This window comes from Sphaerodactylus townsendi, linkage group LG08, assembly GCF_021028975.2.
Source record: "Sphaerodactylus townsendi isolate TG3544 linkage group LG08, MPM_Stown_v2.3, whole genome shotgun sequence".
Taxonomy (NCBI): domain Eukaryota; kingdom Metazoa; phylum Chordata; class Lepidosauria; order Squamata; family Sphaerodactylidae; genus Sphaerodactylus; species Sphaerodactylus townsendi.
The window spans coordinates 67,390,289-67,412,959 of record NC_059432.1 but is presented as its reverse complement, the minus strand read 5'-3'; the positions used below and the strand labels follow the sequence as shown (position 1 = coordinate 67,412,959).

Sequence of the window (22,671 nt, the reverse complement as noted above, 5' to 3'; positions counted from 1 at the left end):
TGTATTTGGGCCTCAGAGCCGTGGGTGGGGGTAGGGGAGCGAAATGTTTGTGCATCTGAGCTTTCTAGCATTGACTCTTTATTTATTTATTTTTTTGTTTTATTTTATTTTATTAAAAAAAGAACCCCATTGGTCTTGATAAGAAATAGTAAAAAGACCACTTTGTTTAAAGAAGCATCCTGCACCTTCTGTTTTACAGACTGTTCTTGCTTAAATAAGATTGTTTTTTTAATTCCATGTTTCTTTTTTATTATGGAAACCTCAATATTCTGTTCTTAAAGTAAAAAAAAAAATTCGTCAAAGGTTACCACTTCTCTATAATATGGCTCTCATGTAGTCCCTCTGTAGGCAAGCGTCCTTGCTCTTTCCATCTCTTCCTTGGGAAAGAGCCTCATTAGACCGGTGAAGAAGCCTCTCGCTTCGACATTCTTTATCCCCTCTGCTCCATCCTTCTCCAGCTGTCGCTTGTACTGGTATCGCTGTTGAAAGAGGTCGCTTTGCATGAGTCATACAGCTGCATGTCCAAGAATCATTAAAGCTCCCTCAATCCAACCATTATGGTATTGTTGTCCACCTCCCGCTCCACCTGCCCTTGTGCTGTTGTACTGCATGTAGAATGGCCCTGATGAATTTCAGATTGAAAGTTCTCTCAAATAAAGTACTGTGTGTTTTTCTCTGCAGGAACTCTGTCAAGAGCTTCTCAAAAAAGGCCATGTCTTTTAAGATTCTTCTTGGCACTCTCCAGCAGTATCTGTATTACTTTCGCTTTGTTTTCTGGGATAAAGCGACATATTATAGCAGCCCACCAAGAGCTCAAATCAGCCAGCATCCTCTCTCACTTGGCCGGTTGTTGGCTGAAGTTATAAGCGGCAGTCCATGAACTCCTGAAAGAGTACAGCCTGACCAAGTCTCTGCAAGTGCCTCTCCATAGCATGATGATATGAAGTAACTCTTCGGGGGTTGGTGTTCATGCCATCACACGTATGTGCAAGGATGTTTTCCAGAGTAGCTCCTGCGTTGCACATGTCTCGCATTCAATTGAGGTAGCGGGACACAGGATCTCTCAACCAGAGTGATGTAATAAAATAACTTCCTGTAAGAAAGAGAAAAAAGTATATAAATATCTCTACTAACCATGAAATAATTATTTTGCTACTGGGGCATACTTACTGAAGACATGTAAAAGGAGCAAGACAGTTCATGATCCAGTATCAATATCAATATTTGCTGGCTTTTTTCTCCTTCATGAAACTCTTGAGATAAATCTTTTACATAGCAAAAAAAGATTACAGAAACATTATTTATTTTTTACTCGTTTCCAGCCATGCTTTCCAAATATCACCTTCTCGCAATAGACTGCAGATTTCAAAACAACCCACTCCTCACCTCTTAATAACTCTTTTGGCTAAAGAGGATCCAACTGAACTTCCATAATATCATACACCACAGAGATTTTGATAAAAGGTGATCTATCATTCCTATGGCATGGACCATATACCACTCAAATAACATATATTTTATATACAGGACACCTGAATACAACTGTAATGAACTGCTGCCTAGATGAAGAGCCTACCCTAATTCAAAGCCAGTGGTGTAAAGCCTCACGGGAGGGCAGGAAGGATCGTGGAGTTCCCCAGACTTGGTGAACGCTTGAGTGGAGGCATAGCCAGGAAGTGGCAGGGGGTGATTTCGGGGTGGGGCGGTGCTGTGGCAGGGCAGTGCAGGGTGCGATGCACACCCTGGGCACAGTTTCCCTCTCTCTCTGCCTCGGAAATCCAACCTATTCATAAGAACATATGGGAACAAGCCAGCTGGGATCAGACCAGAGTCCAGCATCTAGTCCAGCTCTCTGCTACTACGCCCAGTGGCCCACCAGGTGCCATTGGGGAGCTAACATGCAAGGGAGGTGAAAGCAATGGCCTTCTGTGGCTTTGATGCCCTCGGCACCCTGGTCTGCTAAAGGCATTTTGCAATCTCAGATCAAAAGAGGATCAAGATTGGTAGCCATAAATGGAAGCTTCTATCCATCCATAAAATCCTTATCCAAGCCCTTTTAAAAGCTATCTACAGGTTAGTGGCCATCACCACCTCCTGTGGCAGCATATTGACGCAAACACCAACTGCACACGTTGTGTGAAGGAGTATTTCCTTTTATTAGTCCTAATTCTTCCCCCCCAACATTTTCAATGAATGCCCCTGGTACTAGTAAGATTAGTGAAAGAGAGAAAAATTTCTCTCTGTCAACATTTTCTACTGCACGATAATTTTATAGACTTCAATCATATCCCCTCAGCCCGTCTCACTCTCCAAACTAAAGAGTCCCAAGCGCTGCAGCCTCTCCCTCATAAGGAAGGTGCTCCAATCCTTCAATCATCCTCGTTGCCCTTCTCTGCACTTTTTCTATCTCTTCGAGCATATCCCTTTTGAGATGGCTGGCGACCAGAACTGAACACAGTACTCAAGTCGCGATTAGCATCCACTGCTTTATATAAAGAGGGCATGACAATCTTTTGCAGTTCTTTTATTATCAATTCGCACCTAATTATCCCCAGCATAGAGTTTGCCTTTTCACAACTGCCATGCATTGAGTTGACATTCCCATGGGACTATCAACTAGGCGCTAAATCCTTTCTGGTCTGTGACTGATAACACTGACCTGTAGCGTGTATGTGAAGTTTGGATTTTTTTTCCCCTATGTGCATCACTTTGCATTTTGCTACATTGAACTGCATTTGCCATTTTCTTAGCCCACTCACCTAATTTATCAAAGGTCAGCTTAGGTCTTTGCAATCGCCCTGCGGTTCTCACCACCCTACATAATTTGGTATCATCTGCAAACTTGGCCTGCAGCTACCCTCCCTGCTTCCAGGTCATTTATGAATAGGTTAAGAGCACTGATTGAGGCAAGATCCTTGGGGACACCACTCTATCTCCATTGTAATTTCCATTCACACCCACTCTTCTGTTTCCTGTTTCTCAACCAGTTTTAATCCATAGGAGGACTTCCCCTTTTATTCCTTGATTTGCTGAGTTTTCTCAACAGTCTCTGGTGAAACTTTGTCAAAAGCTTTGGAAATCAGTGAACAAATGTCCTGGTTCCCCTTATCCGTGCCTGTTTACACCCTCAAAGAACTCTAGTAAGTTTGTAGAACAGGGGACTTGCCTGCAAAAGCCATTAACGACTCTTTCTCAGCAGGTCTTGCTTTCTACATGTTTATAATTTTATCTTTAATGATAGATTCTACTAATTTACGAGAACTGGTGTCAAATGACTGGCGTGTAATTTCGGGTCCCCTAAGATCCTTTCTTAAGGTGGTGTGACATTGGCCATCTTCAGTCTTCAGGGATGGAGCCTGATTTCAGAGGGATAAGTTGCATATTAAAGCGAGAACGTAAACGTTCATGCTTGAGCTCTTTAAGAACTCTTGGGTGAGTCTGAGAAATCCTGGGCCAGGGAGTTGGTAGCATTTGAACTATCAATGGCTGCCAGAACTTCTTCCTTGTCTACCACTATCTTCAGCTAGTTCCTTGGATTAGCCTCCTAAGAAGAATGGTTCAGGTGCGGGAATTTTCTTCACCTCCTCTTGGGTGAAGACAGATGAAAATTCATTCAGCTTCTCTGCAATCTCCCTGTCATCTTTAGCCCGCCTTTGTTCCTTTGTCATCTAACGGGCTAGCACCCTGGCGGCTTCCTACTTTTGATATGCTTGAGAACTGTTGGTTGCTGGTGTTGATATTAGCAGCCATCGTTCCTCATATCCTTTTTTGCCTCCTTACAGCTTACTTGCTTTTCCTTTGCCACCATTTGTGTTCCCTCTATATGCATTTCTTCATCAGTCAAACTGGACTTCCATTTTTTCTAAAGGAGCATTTTTTCTTTCTGATAATTTCCTCCAACTATCGCCTTGTTAACCATGGTGAAACATGCTTTGGACTGGGTGCTGCCTTTCTAACCTCACGGAACACATTCCAGCTGAGCTTTTATTACTGTGTTTTGAATAACCTCAAGCATCTTGGACAGTTTTGACTCTCTTGATTTTCCTTTCAGCTTCCTGCACTATCCCCTCATCTTTGAAACTCCCTTTCTGAAGGCGAATGTAACTACATTGGTAGTTGTCTTGTTTGCATGCAGAGATACTGAATCTGGCAACATTGTGGTGGCTGTTCCCTATCGGCTCAACAACACTGACTTCCTGCACCGGGTCCTGGGTCCCACATAGAATTAGATCTAGGATCACTTCTCCTGGTTGGTTTCACAACCATCTGCTCTAAGCCACAGTCACATTTAGCTTATCCAGGAATGCTCTCTCCTTACTATGACCACGAACATTTTTCCAGTTTATATGGGGATAGTTAAATCGCATTACCACTACATTTTGTTTTGTTGGCCTCTAATTTCTTTTTTTCCATCTCAGAATCCTGTTGTGCTCTTTGGTCAGGGGGCGATAATATATCCCTAATATTAAACTGTCCTTCACCTGGTATTGATATCCTGCAGTGATTCTGTAGGAACTAACTCTATGCATTGTCTATTTTATGTGATACTATGCTTTCTCTTTTATGTAAGGGAACCCATCCACCCCAATCGCCGTGTACTATCCTTCCTATAGAGCCTGTAACCTGTTATAACAGCATCCCACTGGTTCTCCTCATTCCATCATGTCTCTGTAATGCCCACTATATCAAGTCCTTCTTCAAAACTCTGTGCCTCAGCTCCCCATTTTTTTAGGTCTAGGAAGCTACTATTATAGAGACACCTGTATACTAGAGGTACCATAGGTGAAAGGCTTAATAGATTGGCTAATCATGTTACAGAACAAACTAATCATGGCACACACTAAGATGCCTGCAAAACAAGGGAATATATTGAACTTCCAGACTGCATAATCTCTCTCTCTCCCTCCTCCCTCCCTCTCACACACACATAGCAGCAAGTAGTTCTCTTAGGATATGCTGATCCCAAACCATTTTTGCTGTGAAGATTAAAAAATAGTATCTTGAATTGTTCTCAGAAAGCTGGACCAAGCCATACACTGCACAGACAACTGGCAGAACCTGGTCTTAACTCAAAGGAGTGCTATCCCATCTAGAATACCAGGTAATATAATACTATTCAGCATTGAAGAAGGAACAAAGGTAGTGGCCAGGACAGAAATAACTTCTTTTTTGGAGGTACAGATACAACTGATGAAATAATCCATTCTTTGTTGCTTTTATACTCTCAACTACAGTGATTAAAAAACTGTTTATAAACACATTACATTTTAGATGTTATCCCACTCCAAGTATTAAACAATTCAACTTTTCCTAGAACAAAACAGTCTATTTTTTTCAAACAAATGGGTATTTTTTTTAAACTCTCAAATGATACTACTAACTCCTCTGTTCTTCCTAGAACTCAATACTTGAGAGTGATGTGGAAAGCTCTGCCATTCATCACATGAATTGTAAGCTTTACTGTGTAAATCTTCACCACACAACTGGTCTAAACACATTAAAAAAAATGATTATATATGAATACTAGATATGATTCAAACAGGCATTGTAGGCCAAAGTGTTTAGAAAGATCAAGGAATGTGAATGTCCCCATCCCTCTGCATTTTCTATAGAGCAAGAGCAGAACTATTTTCCCTCTATGACAGTGGTCTACTATGGCTGAAAAATAATGTTGAAATTTTAACAAAGAAAAAAGCAAAGATGAATATTTGGAACAAATAATCAGCATTTAAAAAAAAAGGACTATGGGAAGGCTCCATTTGCCATACAGTGTTTTCTTTTGTAGTTTAACCAGGGAAAATACAAAAAAGAAGCTACAAAATCATATCAATTCTACTCATTTAAAATGTGACGCTTGTCATACAATCCAATGAAGATAAAATGGAGATGAAGAAGGACACTTTGTGCTGCTTTTGGGTTTATACTGGAGAGAAAGACAGGGAATAAAAAAGAAGTGGGAACATCAAGCAAGGATCCACATGTGTGGATGTTGCATCACTCATAACATTTCAAATAGAGCTTTCATTTCTCTTCCAGATGATTTCCAGACACAATACTCTTTCAATAAAGGAAATGCACACATTCAGCTTGTGATTATGAGATATCCAGGTAACAAAGCCTATAAATATTCATGTCCATCTAAATTTCTTCCTTTTAGACAGCATAGTATGTAATATTCGGACTAACAGATTCTCTCTCTTTGGTAGAAGTCAGTCATTTAACTTAGAAGAGAGCTATCAAACTTAGAAACAATGCTCACATCCTCATTTTCTAATAATTCACCAATGGACTCCAATGCAACTGCGCCAGATAAATCATTGAGAAAAATTTTCACAAATTTAATTTAATGGCACTGGAGTAAGGCTAAAGTGAGCATATTCCCACCTTTTGATTTTGTAAGCCAGAGCAAGTAAGAATGTCTGCTATTCAGTCTCCTTCACCAAGCCAACGATGTCACACTGTCAAATAAGGGGAAACATTTATAGAGGATGCCCTACAGAAGGAAACATTTCCTTTTTATTCATTTTTTAATAGCAGCCCATAATCATGATTCATATTCCTTGGACCAGGTTGTAGATTTGATTTAAATCATCAAGGATTCTAAAGCTCCCCAACAGACAGAGATAAAATATGACAGTGGAAGGTACATAGAAGTGACGACAGATGCCAGGATGTTCCAAAGACAGACCCACAGACCTTTAAACCTTTAGCCTATTTATTTCAGATGGTGAACTAAGGTTTTGTGGGGTTTTATTATTTTTTAGTATTTTTTAGGTAGACCACAGAAATTTCAAAATCTTATTTTTGGACTTTCTCCCCTCCACAACTCAATGTTTTATTATTACTGCACTACTGTAAAGACTTTGCTTCTCAATCTTTAATTGTGACCATATCAGATAGCGTGATGATAGTTAAGACTTCTTATAAGAATCCAGTGTTTAAACTGCATCAGCCTGAGCCTCTGTGGTAACTTTCGAAGCCACAGTCCTTCCCAGTGTAGCAGCAGTATGTCTGGGTCTCTAAATACGTGCTAAAAAAAAAAGCGGGGGAAAGCTAGTCTTATCTTTGATTCTAGGGCTGGTTGACCATCTCAGCCCAACAGATGTCATCCTGTGTCCCTTTACTGGCTGATTATTAGGCACTGTCTAAGCCCATGTTTAATTTATGGCCCAGCTAATAATTTGGGTGATAATGGCAAACCATATGTCTATTGCTTTTCAACATTTAGCCTCCTTGCCCCAAAGGCACAACCCCCCTTACAACAACCTCCCCAATACTCATTAGAATGTAAAGCTTTTTTCTTGGTTGCTGAAAGCTGTTTTGTATTAAATTTTTTTTTTTTAAAATAAGTTACTGTAAAAAAAAAAATTATAAGTTTAAACCAAAGAGACCCACACTCCAGCAGTCTGCTTTTTTATTTCTACTTTTGTAATTCTTTCTCTCTTGTAGAAAGGTGAAAGTTAGTGCTTCTTTGATCCCTCTTCTTTTACATATTCATAGAAAGCGTGGATTCAGATATGGCTGCTGCTCAGACATTAAAATAGCCTGGGATTAATTAATCAAGCTAATATAGTTCCTAGAAGACTTTCTCTGCTCCAGATGACGAGGCTTAACTTTTCTCATAGTATGTACACTATAACATCCACCTCTTTTGGCATTTTACAAAGCTAACATAATTCTAATAGAATCTTAAGAACAGTTTTTTTGAAGGTGTGGGACATTAAAGTCCGCTTGGTTTAGCTTGACTTTGAAAAGGAGATTAGATAAATTTATGGAGCACAAGATCCATTAATGGTTATTAGTCACAGTGATTAAAATGGAATCATCAAGTTCAGAAGCACAAAACATGTTTGAAGGGGTGGAGGGTTGTTGACCCAGGCGCCACTCGCCTCGGCCATGCTGGGCACATTTGGCCATCCACTTCTTCCTCTCTCACACTGCTTTCCCACAATCTTGCTCTCCGCCTGCCACCTTACTGTCTTGCTGCCTGGCTCTCCGCCCTTCGGCTGTCCCACAACATCTCTCTCCTGCCTGTCCGCTTCACTCCTTCTCACTGCCTTTGCTCTCACACCTGCTGCCTGTTTGTTTTCCACATTATGCCTCTACTTTGGAGAGGCAGAGGCACAATTTGGCTGAGTGAAGCTTAATATTGGGAGGCTGGGGGCACAGCTGAGTTACTTGTCTCAGGCAACTATAATTATCTAAACAACAGTGCTGTGAGAGAAGGGGGGGGGCAACAGTGGTGAAAGAGCTCATATATGTACATTATGCAAAACAGGGATACTGGACTTAGTACAAAGCTGTAGAATTCTAAGGAAAATGATGAAATACAAAAAAGTTTATCATCATGAAACTTTTTTTCCAAGTGGAAAATGAGTAGGAATGAAAAAACAACACAGAGTATAGTAGGGTACACAGTTACTTTGGTATTACTTTTTGCTACATTACTGAATGTGCCTGACATCTCTCTTGCTATCCCTTGCTGGAACACTACAATCTCTTGGGATAATTAGGTGGATAGGAAACTGGTTAGGAGAACTGCACCCAAAAGAGTGCCAATGGCATGTCATCTGATTAGAGAGAGAGGTATCTTGCTGACTGCAATCGCGTCTTGCTTTCTTTCATTGCTGGCTATTTATATACTTTTGAACTGCTAACTTAAACTACTGTCCCAGTGGTATTTTGAGAGTAATGGCAGTATATCCCACTGAAATTGTTTCTTCTGGCCTAGAATACCTGATTGCCTCTCATCTATGTCAAAAAAAAAAAATTCAAGGCTTGAGGGGTCCACATATGTGTTCTCCCCCCCCCTAGAACTCCAATCTAGAATAAGCTTTGGGAGGCAGGAATCTGAGAGGGAGCCTTCTCAGTCACTGACACTCTCCCACACACACCTATGAAGCTCCCTTCTCTCCCTCAGGTACTCCTTAGGAGTTGGTACATCTTTGAGAGCATTCCTAGATGTGTCTGAAAACCTGTCTCTTTTCTTCAAGCTAAATTGCCTTTGAGCTCGTGATTAGATTGGTGTGACGGGCACTCTACAAGAGTGCAGCTAAATATGAATAAATAGTTTTTTATATGATGTTTTAGCATGTGATTATAACTTTGATTTTACATTGAATTGTTTGTAAATCACCTTAGGAACCATTTGGCTTGACTGTGATTCACAAGTAAGGTAAATTTTAAAAAAAAATGAATACAGAAGCATTTCAACCATGAGCTGGATGGGGATCCTCCTTATTTCCCCCAGAGTGGAAAGAATAGGCTTAATCATCTTTTCATGTTGGCAACAGTGCACCATAACAAGGGCAGAGGGCAGCTTCCTGCAAAAGGCACTAATGATTTGTTCTGTCTTCTAGCAGTGAGGGGGGCAGACCTCAGTGTAGGTGTCGCTATTGGTGATGGGCTACTCTTTTCCCTCTTCTTTGCTATATGTAAAAGTAATAACACTGGGATCTTTCAGATGTGACAAAGGAGCATAAGTGAACTATGAGGTGGAGCTGCCCAAGAGACCCAGGACATTCAGAGATACTCTAAAGACAGCAGAACATTTGCTTTGGCACACCATTAAGCTGGGACAACTCCTCTTCTTGTGGCCATCAAATGCCAGCAGGCTAATGGTGTTACATGCTCTGATCTTGTAAGCACTTCCCACTTCAATCCCATCATACCTGCCATAGGGAGAGAGCTGAAGTACAGGATTTGGTGCAAACAGATAATCTAAAGAAACTGCTAGGGATGAACTGTCTCAATGTGATAATGTCTCTTGCTGGTTTAAAAACACTGGATATTCTTCAGTGTCCTCTACTGCTGTGCTGGTTAAATTAATTAAACAGGACTTTTAGCTATATAAAAGAAGTATGAACATTACACTGGAATATATGGCTGGGAAGAAGTCACTTGTATATACCCTAAGTTTAGCTTTGTCACAACCTGGGATGCAAACTGGTTCTGGAGTGGGTTTTCTGGGCTGTGTGGCTGTGGTCTAATGGATCTTGTTCCTAACGTTTCACCTGCATCTGTGGCTGGCATCTTCAGAGGTGTATCACAGAGGGAAGTCTGTTACACACTGTGTCTAGAGAGAAGGAAATATTTAGTGGGATATATATTGTCCATGTCCCAAATTTAGGGAACCAATCCGTAGTAGTGTTTGGGTGGAACTTGTTATGCAAAGATGTGGTTGATAGTATTGTATTGCTTGGTGGGGCTTATCAGTCCAGGAGAGTGATTCACAGTAAGTTTGTGAATTTCAATGGCCTTCCTGTGCAGTCTGACAAAGTAACTTCTGGAATTGTCCAGAATTTCCAGTAGTTTTTTAAATAAAATGTTATGTCCAGTTTTTGTTTAAGACATGCTTCTGCAACTGCAGATTTTTCAGGATGGTTAAGCCAACAGTGTCTTTTGTGCTCCTTAATCAATGAAGTTTGAATGCTGGCGTTTTGTGGTTCCTATGTAGACCTTTCCACAGCTGCAGGGTATCTTTGCATAGGACCCCTCACTTCTCACAAACACCAAGACAACTTCAACAGGAAAGAAAGAGAGACTCTGAGAATTAACGGTCTTGGCTACCAGTACTTAAAAAAACACCCAAAAGCAAACTCCAAGGGCTAGCTAAGTTCATGAACAATGGACTCCACCCAAACACAGAATTTTGCATTCACTGTCTGCTGATGCTGCAGGGCATGAAAATGTGAATCACTCCTGGACTGGATAAGCCCCCACCTGCAATATAATACTATAAACCACATCTTTGCATAAAAAAAGTTCCACCCTAAACACTTTCTTACTGATTGGTTCCCCACCCTGGGATTAAGGACATGGGATTACCGGCAATATATACTCCAAACATTCCCTTCTCTCTGGACACAGTGTGTGTAAACAGACTGCCCTCTGTAGATACACCTCTGAAGATGCCAGCCACAGATGCAGGTAGAAATGTTAGGAACAAGATCCACTCAGACCACAGCCACACAGCCCGAAAACCCACCAGAAACCAGTTGAGATCCAGCTGTGAAAGCCAACTGACAATACATTTGGGATGCAACTCTTCAATCCACAATGTATAATGCTTATCCTGGTAATTGTCCATGATTAAAAGAAAAGGAAAAAAAACCCAGTAGGTCTTAACTGTCCCAGATTTTAAGCAAAACCTATTCCAGGTTTTAAGTACATGAAGCAAAACCTTAATGGCATAGATCTTTGTCTCTCACCCAAAAAAGAAAAAAGAAAAAAAGAATGTGGCCAATTTGTTGTTCTATGCGTTTGTGGAAGCGCTAAATTAAAACAAATTACTGTGCATTTACTGATCTTTCTCTGGGCCATGCCAGCCTTAGAGCACGCTTTAAGGATGAGATGTTCACCCAAGAGGTCACCCAGTCTGCTTTAGGAAAGAAAAAACATCATTCTGCGCTGACTCCCTGTTTGCCATACAAGAATCCCTATAGATCAAAACACACAGTTGAACTCTTATGCAACTGATACATCTTGAAAAGTACAACCGTGAAAAAAATGATAGCAGTGTTCGCCAGGTATTTATTTAAAATGTCTAAAAGAACTTAGGAGCCTATTACCAGAACTTAACTTTCAGGAGCGATGATAGAACCTCTTTGTCAATGCACAAGCTTTCAAGCAAAAGGCAGTGTTTAGCTAATTGGGAGCCCCCAGAACATTCTTGCTCCCCCCTTCTGTGTACTGCATCATTTATTTGATAAGTAGGAAATGGACTCTCACTCTACAAAGAAAGCATCCTTGCATTTGAAAACCTTGCCTTCTTAGAGAGGTCTCGCTCACCTCGGGCTGACGCCACACAATTCGATTTCCATTTTTTCTCCTCCAGCCTTTACATAACAACATCGTCTCTCTGTTTGAATGTAATTTAATATGTGTGTATAATGATTTGGCAAAATAGGTCTAATTTCTCCTCAACCCTGTCTCCTCCTATATGGTATGCTTATTAGGCTTCTTCCTGTTTTCCATCAATAACACAAAATAAAACCACCAGCCTTTTTTTCATAGTGTTCCCTGAGAAAAGAATAAAACCCCCCAACTGGTTGTTGAGGATTTTTTTTTTCTGGGCTGTGGGTTTTCCAGCGCTTCGACAATATAACAAAACAACAACAACAAATAAACAACAGTTCCCTCATGTTTATGTGTGTATGCTTGTGCTAAATAAAGCTCTGCAATGTACCATAATTTGGCAAAAAAGACAAACAAAATCTCTAGTGCTTTTTTTCCTGAATGAAAAAGTAAATACCCTCCTCCACACAGTTTAATATTTTATGTTTCCATCAGTCATGGAATATTGTGTATCAAGTGAATGAATGTTTGGTAAGCTGTATTTATATGCTGAAGGAGCTAGGCTTTTTTTTTAAAAATTGATATATGGTTTCTTTGGGATGTGAAAAAGATTAATTGTTTATGATGTGAAATGTTGAGCAGCTTCATGAACATACACTGCTCTGTCTTCACAGGTCATAACTCAGTGAATGCTTTCTGTGGTCTCTGTCAAAATACCTCATACAGGGATCCGGGCAGATAAGACTGATCCAATGGCTGCTCTTGCGACAGGCACCAGGTCAGGTCAAAAAAGGCTGAAACACTTGTGCTGAACTGAAACTTAGACAGTTAGCAGGAGTGTAATATTAAAAGAAAGAATCCTTAATGGGATGCTAACAAGACAGAATTTTTTGCAAATAACAAGAAAAAGATCAGACACCATTGAGGAGCAATTGATAGCTACACTATTAAAAAAAAGTGTGAAACTAGAACATCCATGTGTTGTAACTTCAAGTCTGTCACTTGAACAAAATCTATTTTAAGCTACTCTGCTCTGAGCATGTTTGCCTAAGAGGAACTCTTTCTGGGGATCTGAGAGGCAGGGATACTCTAGGTAACAAGATTAAAAGGTATAACTGGTATTATAATTTTCTCTCCCTAAAAGAAACACTTCAAGTAGGGAGAGCAATGCTGCCAAACAATTAGTAGCTCACTCCATTTTCATGGTTAACTGAAAAAACCAAAACAAACAAAATCTTTATTGGGTTCTTATTCAAAAAACAACAAGCAACAAAGCAGCTCTGGCTTCAGTTTTAGTCCTAGTTTCCTTTGGTTTGGTCCCCATCATCTGTACATACTTCAGGTAGCAGAGTGGGATACCATGGGAACCTTATGGGTGTTATAAGTCCTGTTGGTGCCCACAGCAGTAAAGGCTGTGGCTTGAACACCCCATGAACATGTGGGTGATTCTGTGCCCATCCCTAGAAACTGGGCACACAGGGATGGCCAGTGTGGTTTGCAGTGGTTAACAGTGTTCTGATATTCTGATTCCTAATCTAGTAGTTATCCAAGAAAATTGTAAGGAATATGAAAGAGAAAGAGATTGACCTATAAATGAAACATTTTAGAAAATCTGCTCCCTGAAAGCTCAACAATGTACAAATGGAGACAAAACAGAGATGGATGTTAAAATGAGCCAAATGGTGCAAATCCCCCCTCCCCATTACAGGAGACAAATACAGGATGTTCTACTCTTCACATCCAGTCTAAAAAAGAGAGGCATCATTCTTCCTTTTCTGATTTGTACTTCTACAGATACATGGTTTGAATGCCACAAAAACTCTTTTTTTTTTTTTTTTTTGGAGCATGGGCACCACTGAAGAATATGTATTCTTCACTGTAATAAAATTTCAAAAGGTTTGATCCTTTCCAAGAACAAATTTATTGGGTTAAACAGCATTTCAAATTTAATTTATTGGGAATTAAAGCACGCTTTCTCTCAGATGCATGCTAAATGGTCATCTCAATGAGTGTGTATATATACCTTGCATCTGCCAGTATTAAAGCATTTTAAAAAAGAAAAAAATAGAACCCAATTCAAGAGATAGCACTAGGAGTTTCCCACTGTACTAAAGCCAAGCACAAATGTATACAAAATCCAAAGTGACATAGCTGTGAATTATCCCCTAACCAAGAGCAGTCATTACTAGTAAAAGATGAACAGTACAAATAAATGCCTGAAAAGGGGACAATTACTTTCTGCAGAGAGTTTTCCACATACAAGATTTGTTGTGACCAAATTTCACAGTGTCAAATTTGTTAATGAATTCCACATCTAGGAAATTTCACACTTGGAATCTTCTCTGTGAATCTTTAATTAGTGTATGGCAACGCTTGAAGGTCATCTTACAAGAATATAACGGAGACATATACTCGCCTGCTTGCATGGCTACTAACCTCACCACATCTCAAGAACCTCCCCTAGACTGCTGTGTTACAATTTACTGGGTTAGATGGGCCTGCACACGCATTGAGATCATTTCAGAGGAAGCTTCTTACTATCACAGAGTTCCAGGAGCTCACATGCAGTGTCCAGATATGACTGGACCTGTTACTTCTATTAAAAGGAGAGAGATGCAGTTACAGGGAAGCTAAGAAGAAGTGGAGGATACAGGATGAGGGGGGCACAGTAATGTATGCTGTAAAATGTTCTCTCTTCTCCATATTCTGGTGGTGAAGGAGAAGAGACTGTGAGGGCTTTGTCAAACATGGTAGAAGCAGCAGTTGCTAATCACTGACAGTCTTAACAACTGCAGCAGCAGCACATGTATCTGCCTTGGGCAAACAGCTCTTCAGTCTGGTTTGCCCAAGCAGGCACCTTATTGTGGTAGAAACTGGGAGTTAGCTTTCTCTTCTGTCTCCTCTTTGTCCTTTCGATTTTTTTCAGTGGGCAAACCTCTTTTTTAACAACCCGATTTTTTATGTTTTGTAAACCAGCAGATATTTCCTGTTTTCTTTATATTGGACATTACTTCTACTTTAAGAGTCTTATTTGTAAATATTCTCTTCTGAACTGGTTTTGGTGGCACTGACAATGGACTTATGAAACATTGGCAGATGTGCAGATAATCAAGCTTCGAGGGTGACAAAGATTGATGCTTTGTTGTTTCAATTAAGGTGTGGGTCAGTATTTGGCATCATTTATTACAGGGGCTTGCCATTTGATTTGTAACTACATTGTGGCTGCTTGTTGTAGGTAGAACCTACTTCAGACTGGAAGCTATTAGCAAGCAGAGGCGAAGGTCTCTACCACTTGAGGCCCATGAGAGGGAACGATACCAGGATGGACTATAGAGCTTTATGAGAGAGCCACTCAAGAGAGTGAGTCTATGGTCTATTCCGCACAGCACAAAAAAGATATCTGGGGACTTCACCAAAAGGCTGCCACTTCTTTGACTCCACACACCCTAAATAAGACATCCTGGGGAGTCTGAAAAAGCCACCTCTCATGTTTGTTCTGACAGCACAGGTATCAGAGGAGAAAGGGAGGTTGTTTCCCTACCTGACCAGTAAGCTTCCTCTGGTCAGTTTCTGCAGCTTGTGCCCAACATTTTGTGTAAGCTGCTGATAGGATTCTTTCTGCCTCCATTTTGCCCCAGGATCGCCTTGCTCTAGAAGGCTCCAATCCTGGAGCGCCTTTTCAGCCACGAAGTGTACATAGTTGTAGCTCATCCTGCCAATTTCGAACAAATATATAGTTTTTTTCTTTCTCTTTTTTTGGCGGGAGGAGCTGTGTTCTTAGGATACACAGAAGACACACATGAGAATCTTAGCTGTTTTTTGGAAAGTGATACCTACTCAACCCATTGAAAAGCATCTGGGTAGACAGAAAAGATGTGTCAAAAAAGGAAGACAGCTGTTGTGTGGAATGTGAGGTGGTTTGACCCCAAGAGCCCTGCTCAACCAAGACTAACAAACACATGGTAACTTCATTTTTAAAATATTTATTTTATTTTATTCAATGATGCAAATTATAGGTTAAGCAACATTTCAAACTCCAATCAGCGTGAAGGAAAGAGAAGAAAGAAGGGATGGATGAGAGAGAGAGGGAGGGGAGAGAGAGAGAGAAATAAGAGTAAAGGAAGAAGTCAAGAAAAGAAACAACCAAGAATGTTAATACATTATAAAATCAAACACCACAATACCTAGTGTGCTACAAACAGATAACACATGCACTTCTATGAACACACTTGGTGGTCTAAGCCTTATAGGCTTTTCTCAGCCCCTCACTTTCCCATCTGTAAAAATGGTAATATTTAGTGAGTGATTTTATCTCATAGAAGTGTTGGGAGAATAAATCAGAACCAGACTATAAAAAGCATTATTTAGTTACTAACATTTTAGTTTGCTTGAAAATCCTACTGTGATGTAAAATCAAAAGAAAACACATTTGTGCAGAATTAAAAATATGTTAGTCCAAAAAATAAAACAAAGACAGGGTGGATAGGATGTGCCAGATGGTGCTGTGGAAAATTAGTCGCTCTGTCTTAGCTTCTGAGCTACTCTTTCACTGGCTAGGATATGCTCTTGAATGATTTACTATAAAGCAAACTCTAAATTAAACCATCATCTGCAAAATTGCAGTAAAACATACTCAATTAGCACATTGTGCTGGTGCAGTGGGACAGAGAGGACATTCAACTGATCAGTGCCATTGCATGATTTCCATTAGTTACACACGGGAAGTGTAATTGAATCTTCACTGAAACTGGTAGGTGAGGGCCACAGACTAGTTGAATGAATGTGAGAGTACACACTACATTTTTGTGCTTTTTAAATTGTTGACATGGCAGGATATATGTACCCTGGTTCACTGAAAATAAATCTCTACACCTAAGCGGAACAGACTTTGTACTTTTTGGAGGACACTTCTTACATTTTCCGCTTAAGCTCTCAAACCCTTATGACAGTTTTATACACATAGAAAGCAGAAGTACCCTAGGCAAACTGTAGCCGAGGGGGACAAAACTTGAGTTTAAGCGCCCCCCATGACTCCCATGACCAAACAATGATTCTATTTTTGCAGGTCATTTCTAATCACCATCACATTATAGAACACCATGTACTCAATGCAGCAATAGTCCATACCACTCAGCAGAAATCAAACCTTTAGCCAATTTTTTCAAAAAATGCTTTCACCGGAAATGTTTTATCACTGCTGTGAAAGCGTTTACGGTGTTCTCTATCCGGCACTTTAATTGACCCCAGCGGTGGAAACACAGCTTTTAGTGCTGGGAGGGAGAGGGAGAGGGACAGTACAGGGACAAATTTCAAGTCATGTGTAAATTCCCACAGTAGTTGCACAATACATTGGACATTTTAATACTGACAAGTTGCACTAACTGACATGAACTCAGTCTTCTGAAAAATAACTTAACTTAGAAAAACATAGTCTTAGAATAACCCTGAATAACTGCTTTTTTCATCTGAAATATGTTTTAAAGCCTATAAGGTAAGAAACTCATCTATGACACTAAAGAAGGCACCCCCTAGATTATCTAAGAAGCCCAGTTCAGAACTATTCCATTGTAGAGATAGAAGACTCAGCCAGCTTTGCTGAAGTTTGGATGTCTGGGCACTCATTCTGTGGGCAGCAGCTTCAATTCCTTTCAACTGGGTGCCCCATAGCATTTGCCCCCTCCAAAGCAAACTTCAGCAAAGTTGACTGGTTCCCTGTCCAGGGACACCTCAGCAGCAGCCCTGGAGGTAAATTGGGGTGCAGGTGCCCCTACCCAGAGCAAGACCCCAGCAGAGCACCCGGCCATTGAAATCTCTACCACAGGGACAGCTTGGCGCAACAGCAAGCCTCACCCAACTCCCACACCTCTCACTGCTTCAAATAGAGAATAGCAGCATTTTTCCCTCCAGAAGAACAGGGGCCACACACACCCTTCCTCACCTGCGCTTCCACACACCCTCCTCCCCTCTTTAAAAAAATGAAGCCCGCTCTACAACACCTAATGAACTATGGACATCAAGGGGGGGGGGGCAAGCATTTGCAAACCCTGAATCTCCCTACCAAATCCACACAGCACTACTAATCGCACTTATTAGCAGAAACACAAGTCCCCCCCCCCCCCCAAAAGCTGGAAGTGGGGGGAGACTCACAGGTTTGCCCAGGGCACAGCAAGAACTACAGGAAAACAAACCACTTCCTAAAAGAAAAGGTTGTTGTTTCTTTTTTTTTTTAAAAGCTAAGACAACAAACTTAAAAGTAGAGACCAAAGAGCAAGTTAGTAAGTAACAGCCTAGCCACCAAAGCAGGGGTAAGGGGGGGACAGAAGCTGGGGAGAAATTTCAAACCCAAACTAACAGTAGAACAAGCAAGGTAAAAATCATGAAATCACAATACTGGGCTTAGTGTGTAAACACACTTCTCTCTCTGAAGATGCCAGCCACAGATGCTGCACAGTGGCGTTAGGAACGAGATCTACCAGACCACAGCCACACAGGCTGGAAACCCCACAACAACCATTTTAATCCATCCATGTAGCCTTTGACAATACAAAATAAAGTTTTTGTTTTGTAAAATAATAAGATGTCAATGGTAAATTTTTTCCTTGCAATAAGAAAAGTCTCTGAAGTTATGTGAACACATCAGTTAAGAAATTAGTTTTAAGTCTACTTATACCTTAGCTAAGATTTGCTACATCCCTCTTTATCTAATGGAATTTAGTTTTTTAAGAATAATTGAATAATATAAAGAGATCCCACCCCACCCTCGTTGTGTTGCTGCAAAAGGCAGGAATGCCTGTTTCTTCAGCTCTCATATGCTTAAAAGGAACAAACCTCTCTGGAAAGATGCAATTTACCAAATCTCTCCTGAATAAGAAATGACTTTTTTTTCCCTTTCTACATTTGCAGGAGAGCAATACATTAAAAAAAGTACAGGAGTCTTACATGGAAGACCTGAAGCTGGCAATTCTAAAACATCCTACCCAGTTGTATTTCTCATTGTCCTCTATTTTTATGTCTTTAGGAAGCTAGAAGCACTGTGGGTTCTATTGGGGGGATTTAACTCTCAAATATATACATTATAGGTTTATCAGCAAAACTTGCAGGGTTTTTTAATGTTTGTAAAAGAAAAAGTCTATATAGTCTATTTATGGCTCCCCGGTTTTAGGATTTTACATATACACAGATTTGATCATGTTGAGAATTTTAGATATATCAATGACTGACAGGCCCACAATACTACCTAAAATCCCCCTCTGTTCATAAAACACAATAATCTCAAAAAAAGCCTGAATATATTCACCTAATCATATTTGCAAACTATACCAACAATTTTCTCAGTAAACACCTTCTGAAATAAAAGAGCTTCTTTACAGGCCCCCCCCTTTGTAAAGCCTAGTATGGAAGCCGGTATGCCACAAGACCTCTGGAAGGCAATCTCCGTGAGTGATGGTGGCCACAACAAATCTGAAAGGACCCACCATAGCAAAGGCTGGCTGAACCTTAGCCATAAAAGAAGGCAGAATCAGATCTGGTAACAGATCTGGAGAAGATGTTTGTGTTCATACCAGCTGCTGCTCTACCATTTACACATCCTGTCCCCTCAAACAGCAATTTTCAAATTGTTGTTTTTTCCAGATGTTTTCTGGTTCCTGGTTCTAACCTTCAGTTGTTTACATAGAAACAAAGAGGGCTCTTCCCCACCCTCAAGATTAGACACAAGTATTAAACATATCTTATTGTGAATTAGATAAGTTTCCATTAATACCTTTTTTAGTCACATACTCTTTCTTCTCCAGTCTGCTAACGATGCAAACATTTCTAATGTATAATACTTCTGGTCGAGGGTAAAGCATGGAGTCTGGGTTAGATTCCCTTCACTCTTACCTGGGTGCCTGCATAACTAAGGGAGGAGGATTGTAATACATATCCAGTCAGGTAGGAAATTCAGCAGGAAAAGCACAGCACAGTGCAACCTAGAACTGCTTGATTTCTAAGTACCATTCGTGGGCAGAAATGGGATTTCAGCTAACTTCGTTGAGAATTCTGCTAATGCTGTCATCTGAAAGTTACCCCAGAAACATAGTAGAATATAATTATGCCTCAGGCTACAAAAGTGCGCTGTTGTGCCCCAGTTACTCTTGCAGTACAGGAATGACCCTTTAGACCATCACTACTGAACACTTTTGTAATTTGTTCCCTTTATCAGTCAAGAAAACAGGTAGCAGAGTGGTAAAGAAAAAATGCATTCTTGTTAAGCTTTTCTCTTTGCTATGTTTTAGTAAAATAGCACTTGGAATAAATCAACCTGAATCCTTTCTCCAAAGAACTACATTATGTTTAGTTACTACATTATGCTCTTAGTTACACTAAACTGAGTAAGTTATCCTAAACAGCAGTCCCCTCATGAGCATACATCTTATTTCAACAGCAAAGGATTAAATCCAGCAAGGTCTTGAGCACTTATCTAGAGCTTTTTTGTCTGACAGCCTTTAGTCACCAAATACAAAGGATCTCAGGCAAGTTTATATGCTGGACTTCAGCATCTATTCAAGGAAGGAACATGAACTATTTGGCAGATCCCTCGACACACATGTACCCAAATCAAATCCTGTACTCTGCCATCCCTATAGCAATTCATACACCTGTTTCCGAGTGGTGAGTAGTGGAAGAAGTGCCACTAAGTCATGGCCAATTTATGGTGACACTGTTGGGTTTTCAAAACAAGAGATGTTCAAAGGTGGTTTGCCATTGCCTGCCTCTGCCCAATGACCCTGGATTTCTTTTAACCCAGAGTTCCATCCAAGTACCCAATTAAACAGGAGCTAACCCTGCTTAGCTTCTGAGATCTAAATCTAGAGAGGTCAGTCCTGAGCAATCTTGTTTCCAGACACAGTCATTCATGCAGATTAGAATCCCACACTGACATGCCCAGAAAGAGGTGGGGGGGGGCTTTCCCTTTCACATAACCATGGCATTGGCGCTACATCAGGGTGACGAATAGGGCAACTAATACAGAGGGAACAATCTTGAGTATCACAGGTGTACAGACAAAATGATGGTGTCTGCAGGAGAACAGAGTAAAGCAGGTTCAGAATGAGCAAGGGGAAATGAAGAGCTATATGTGGTGTTGAAAAGCAGTAACATATCTACCATACAAGCCCCCATAGCCAAAAGATGAAAAGGAGGGGGGGTGATATTTAGTCATTGTTAAAACACAGGACTGGGGGGTGGAAAAAAAAAAAGTAGCTCACGGAATAATGTGCACTTCAGAGGAGGAGTTGAGAGGATTAATGCCAGACTATCTGACAGGCGTGTCGAGGAGAGGGAGGCCAGGGGATTTCTGCCTCGTGGAGTTAACAAGGGTGGGGAGGGTGTCAGGGACTGCTTGAGCGAAGGCGATGAGCAGAGGCTGCAGGGGGGGTAAGTAGGGAAGTGCTTTTACCTCTCCAGTTGGCTGGGCGTGTTAATTCTGGAATACTGAGGCCCGGCGGTGGGGAGTCCAGCAGAGGCTGAGGGGCTGGGGAGTTCCTCTTCGGGTGATGCTGGGTGCTACTTCAGGGAGAGGCAGCAAGCTGCATCGCTAAAGGCTCTTCCGGAGAAACCTGAGAAGAAACGCTTTCAAGACGGGTGGGAAGGAACAGTTTAGCTTCCCCTGGCTCTAAAAGCGGGGATTTTTACTCCCCTCTTTTGCAAAGGCCTGAGCTGCAAACAGAAGCCTGGGGTTGGAGGAGCAAGCCGTGAGGGGGGAACAATGAGCTTGAACACCGGCTTCTTCAGCTCCTCCAACCCCAGGCTTCTGTTTGCAGCTCGGCTGCAGTAAAGGAGGGAGGAAAAAAATCCCCCTCGCTTTGTGTGAGCCAGCTGCCAAATGGCGAATGTCCCAAGTAATCTCTAAACGCTCTGAATGAAGCCAGGTTTCCCTCGCATTTTTTCCCTGTGCACTCAGCTAAACCTCGCGTTTCTTACTTACCTCCCGGACCTGGGAGGTGCTGGGAAATCTCACTCGTGGTTGCTCCGCTGCCCACAGCACCTCCCAGGTCCCAGGAGTAGCAACGCGATGGTTTAGCTGAGTGCACAGGGAAAAAAAAAGCGAGGAAACCTGAGAAGCAACGTTTCAAGATTGGGAGAGACGGGTGGCTCTAAACGAGGGTTTTCTCCCTCTTTTGCAAAGGCGAAGCTGCAAACTCACTCTTTTGTTTGGCACACAATAGTTGAGGGAGCCCAGAGCCTGCGAGAGCCGATGGGCCACTTGCTGCAACACCCACCTGGTGAGGCTGCCTCTCCTGCACGTATCTTGCTGCCTCTCCATGAGTGCGCCCATAGCGGCAGGTAGCCAGCAGCGAGGCGACCATAGAAAGGAACCGGGTGAAACCACTTGTTGGGGAGAGCGATGGGCTGGGGAGGAAAAACAAAACTTCACAGTCAGTGCGTGTGGGGGTGGGGGGTAGTGATGGACTGGCAACAACCTCTCTGATATCTGACTGACCATGGCTGCTCGCGGGGACAATGAAGCTGTTAGTGGTCGGCAGCTGCAGGCAGAACTCAGAGCCAAAAGGGCAGGGCCCGCCTGCTGTGCCCGTGCTACTGCTGCTTGCTTCCTCCCGGGCTGCGTTCCTTCCCTTCTGAGCAGGGGAGGAGGTTTGTTTGCATGACCACACCCTGAGAGGCAAGGCACGCTGGTTCCAAGGAGGGCGGAGCTCACTAATGCTAAATAGACTGAGGTGGAACTGGCCCAGTGGGGCCACCGTCCAGAGTGGGCGAGGCTAAGGCAGCCTGAGCTGCCTGATAGTAATGGCTGCTGTGTAAAGCAGGCTGCCGGTGCAATGATGATGGTGAAGTCTGTGGGGGGAGGAAATTTTGCCTGGCGCCCCCACGTGA

At 41.6% G+C, this 22,671-nt stretch overlaps 1 protein-coding gene across 1 annotated transcript in view; it reads right to left on the bottom strand.

The window, feature by feature from the left end:
- Positions 1–304: 304 nt before the first annotated feature.
- HS6ST1 (heparan sulfate 6-O-sulfotransferase 1) overlaps positions 305–22,671 on the bottom strand; it is a 222,183-nt gene continuing 199,816 nt past the window's right edge. The window contains 8 exon segments of the mRNA XM_048506772.1: positions 305–382; positions 385–450; positions 453–494; positions 497–577; positions 579–620; positions 622–723; positions 725–784; positions 786–1,089. Coding sequence (XP_048362729.1) covers positions 305–382; positions 385–450; positions 453–494; positions 497–577; positions 579–620; positions 622–723; positions 725–784; positions 786–1,089 — 775 coding nt within the window.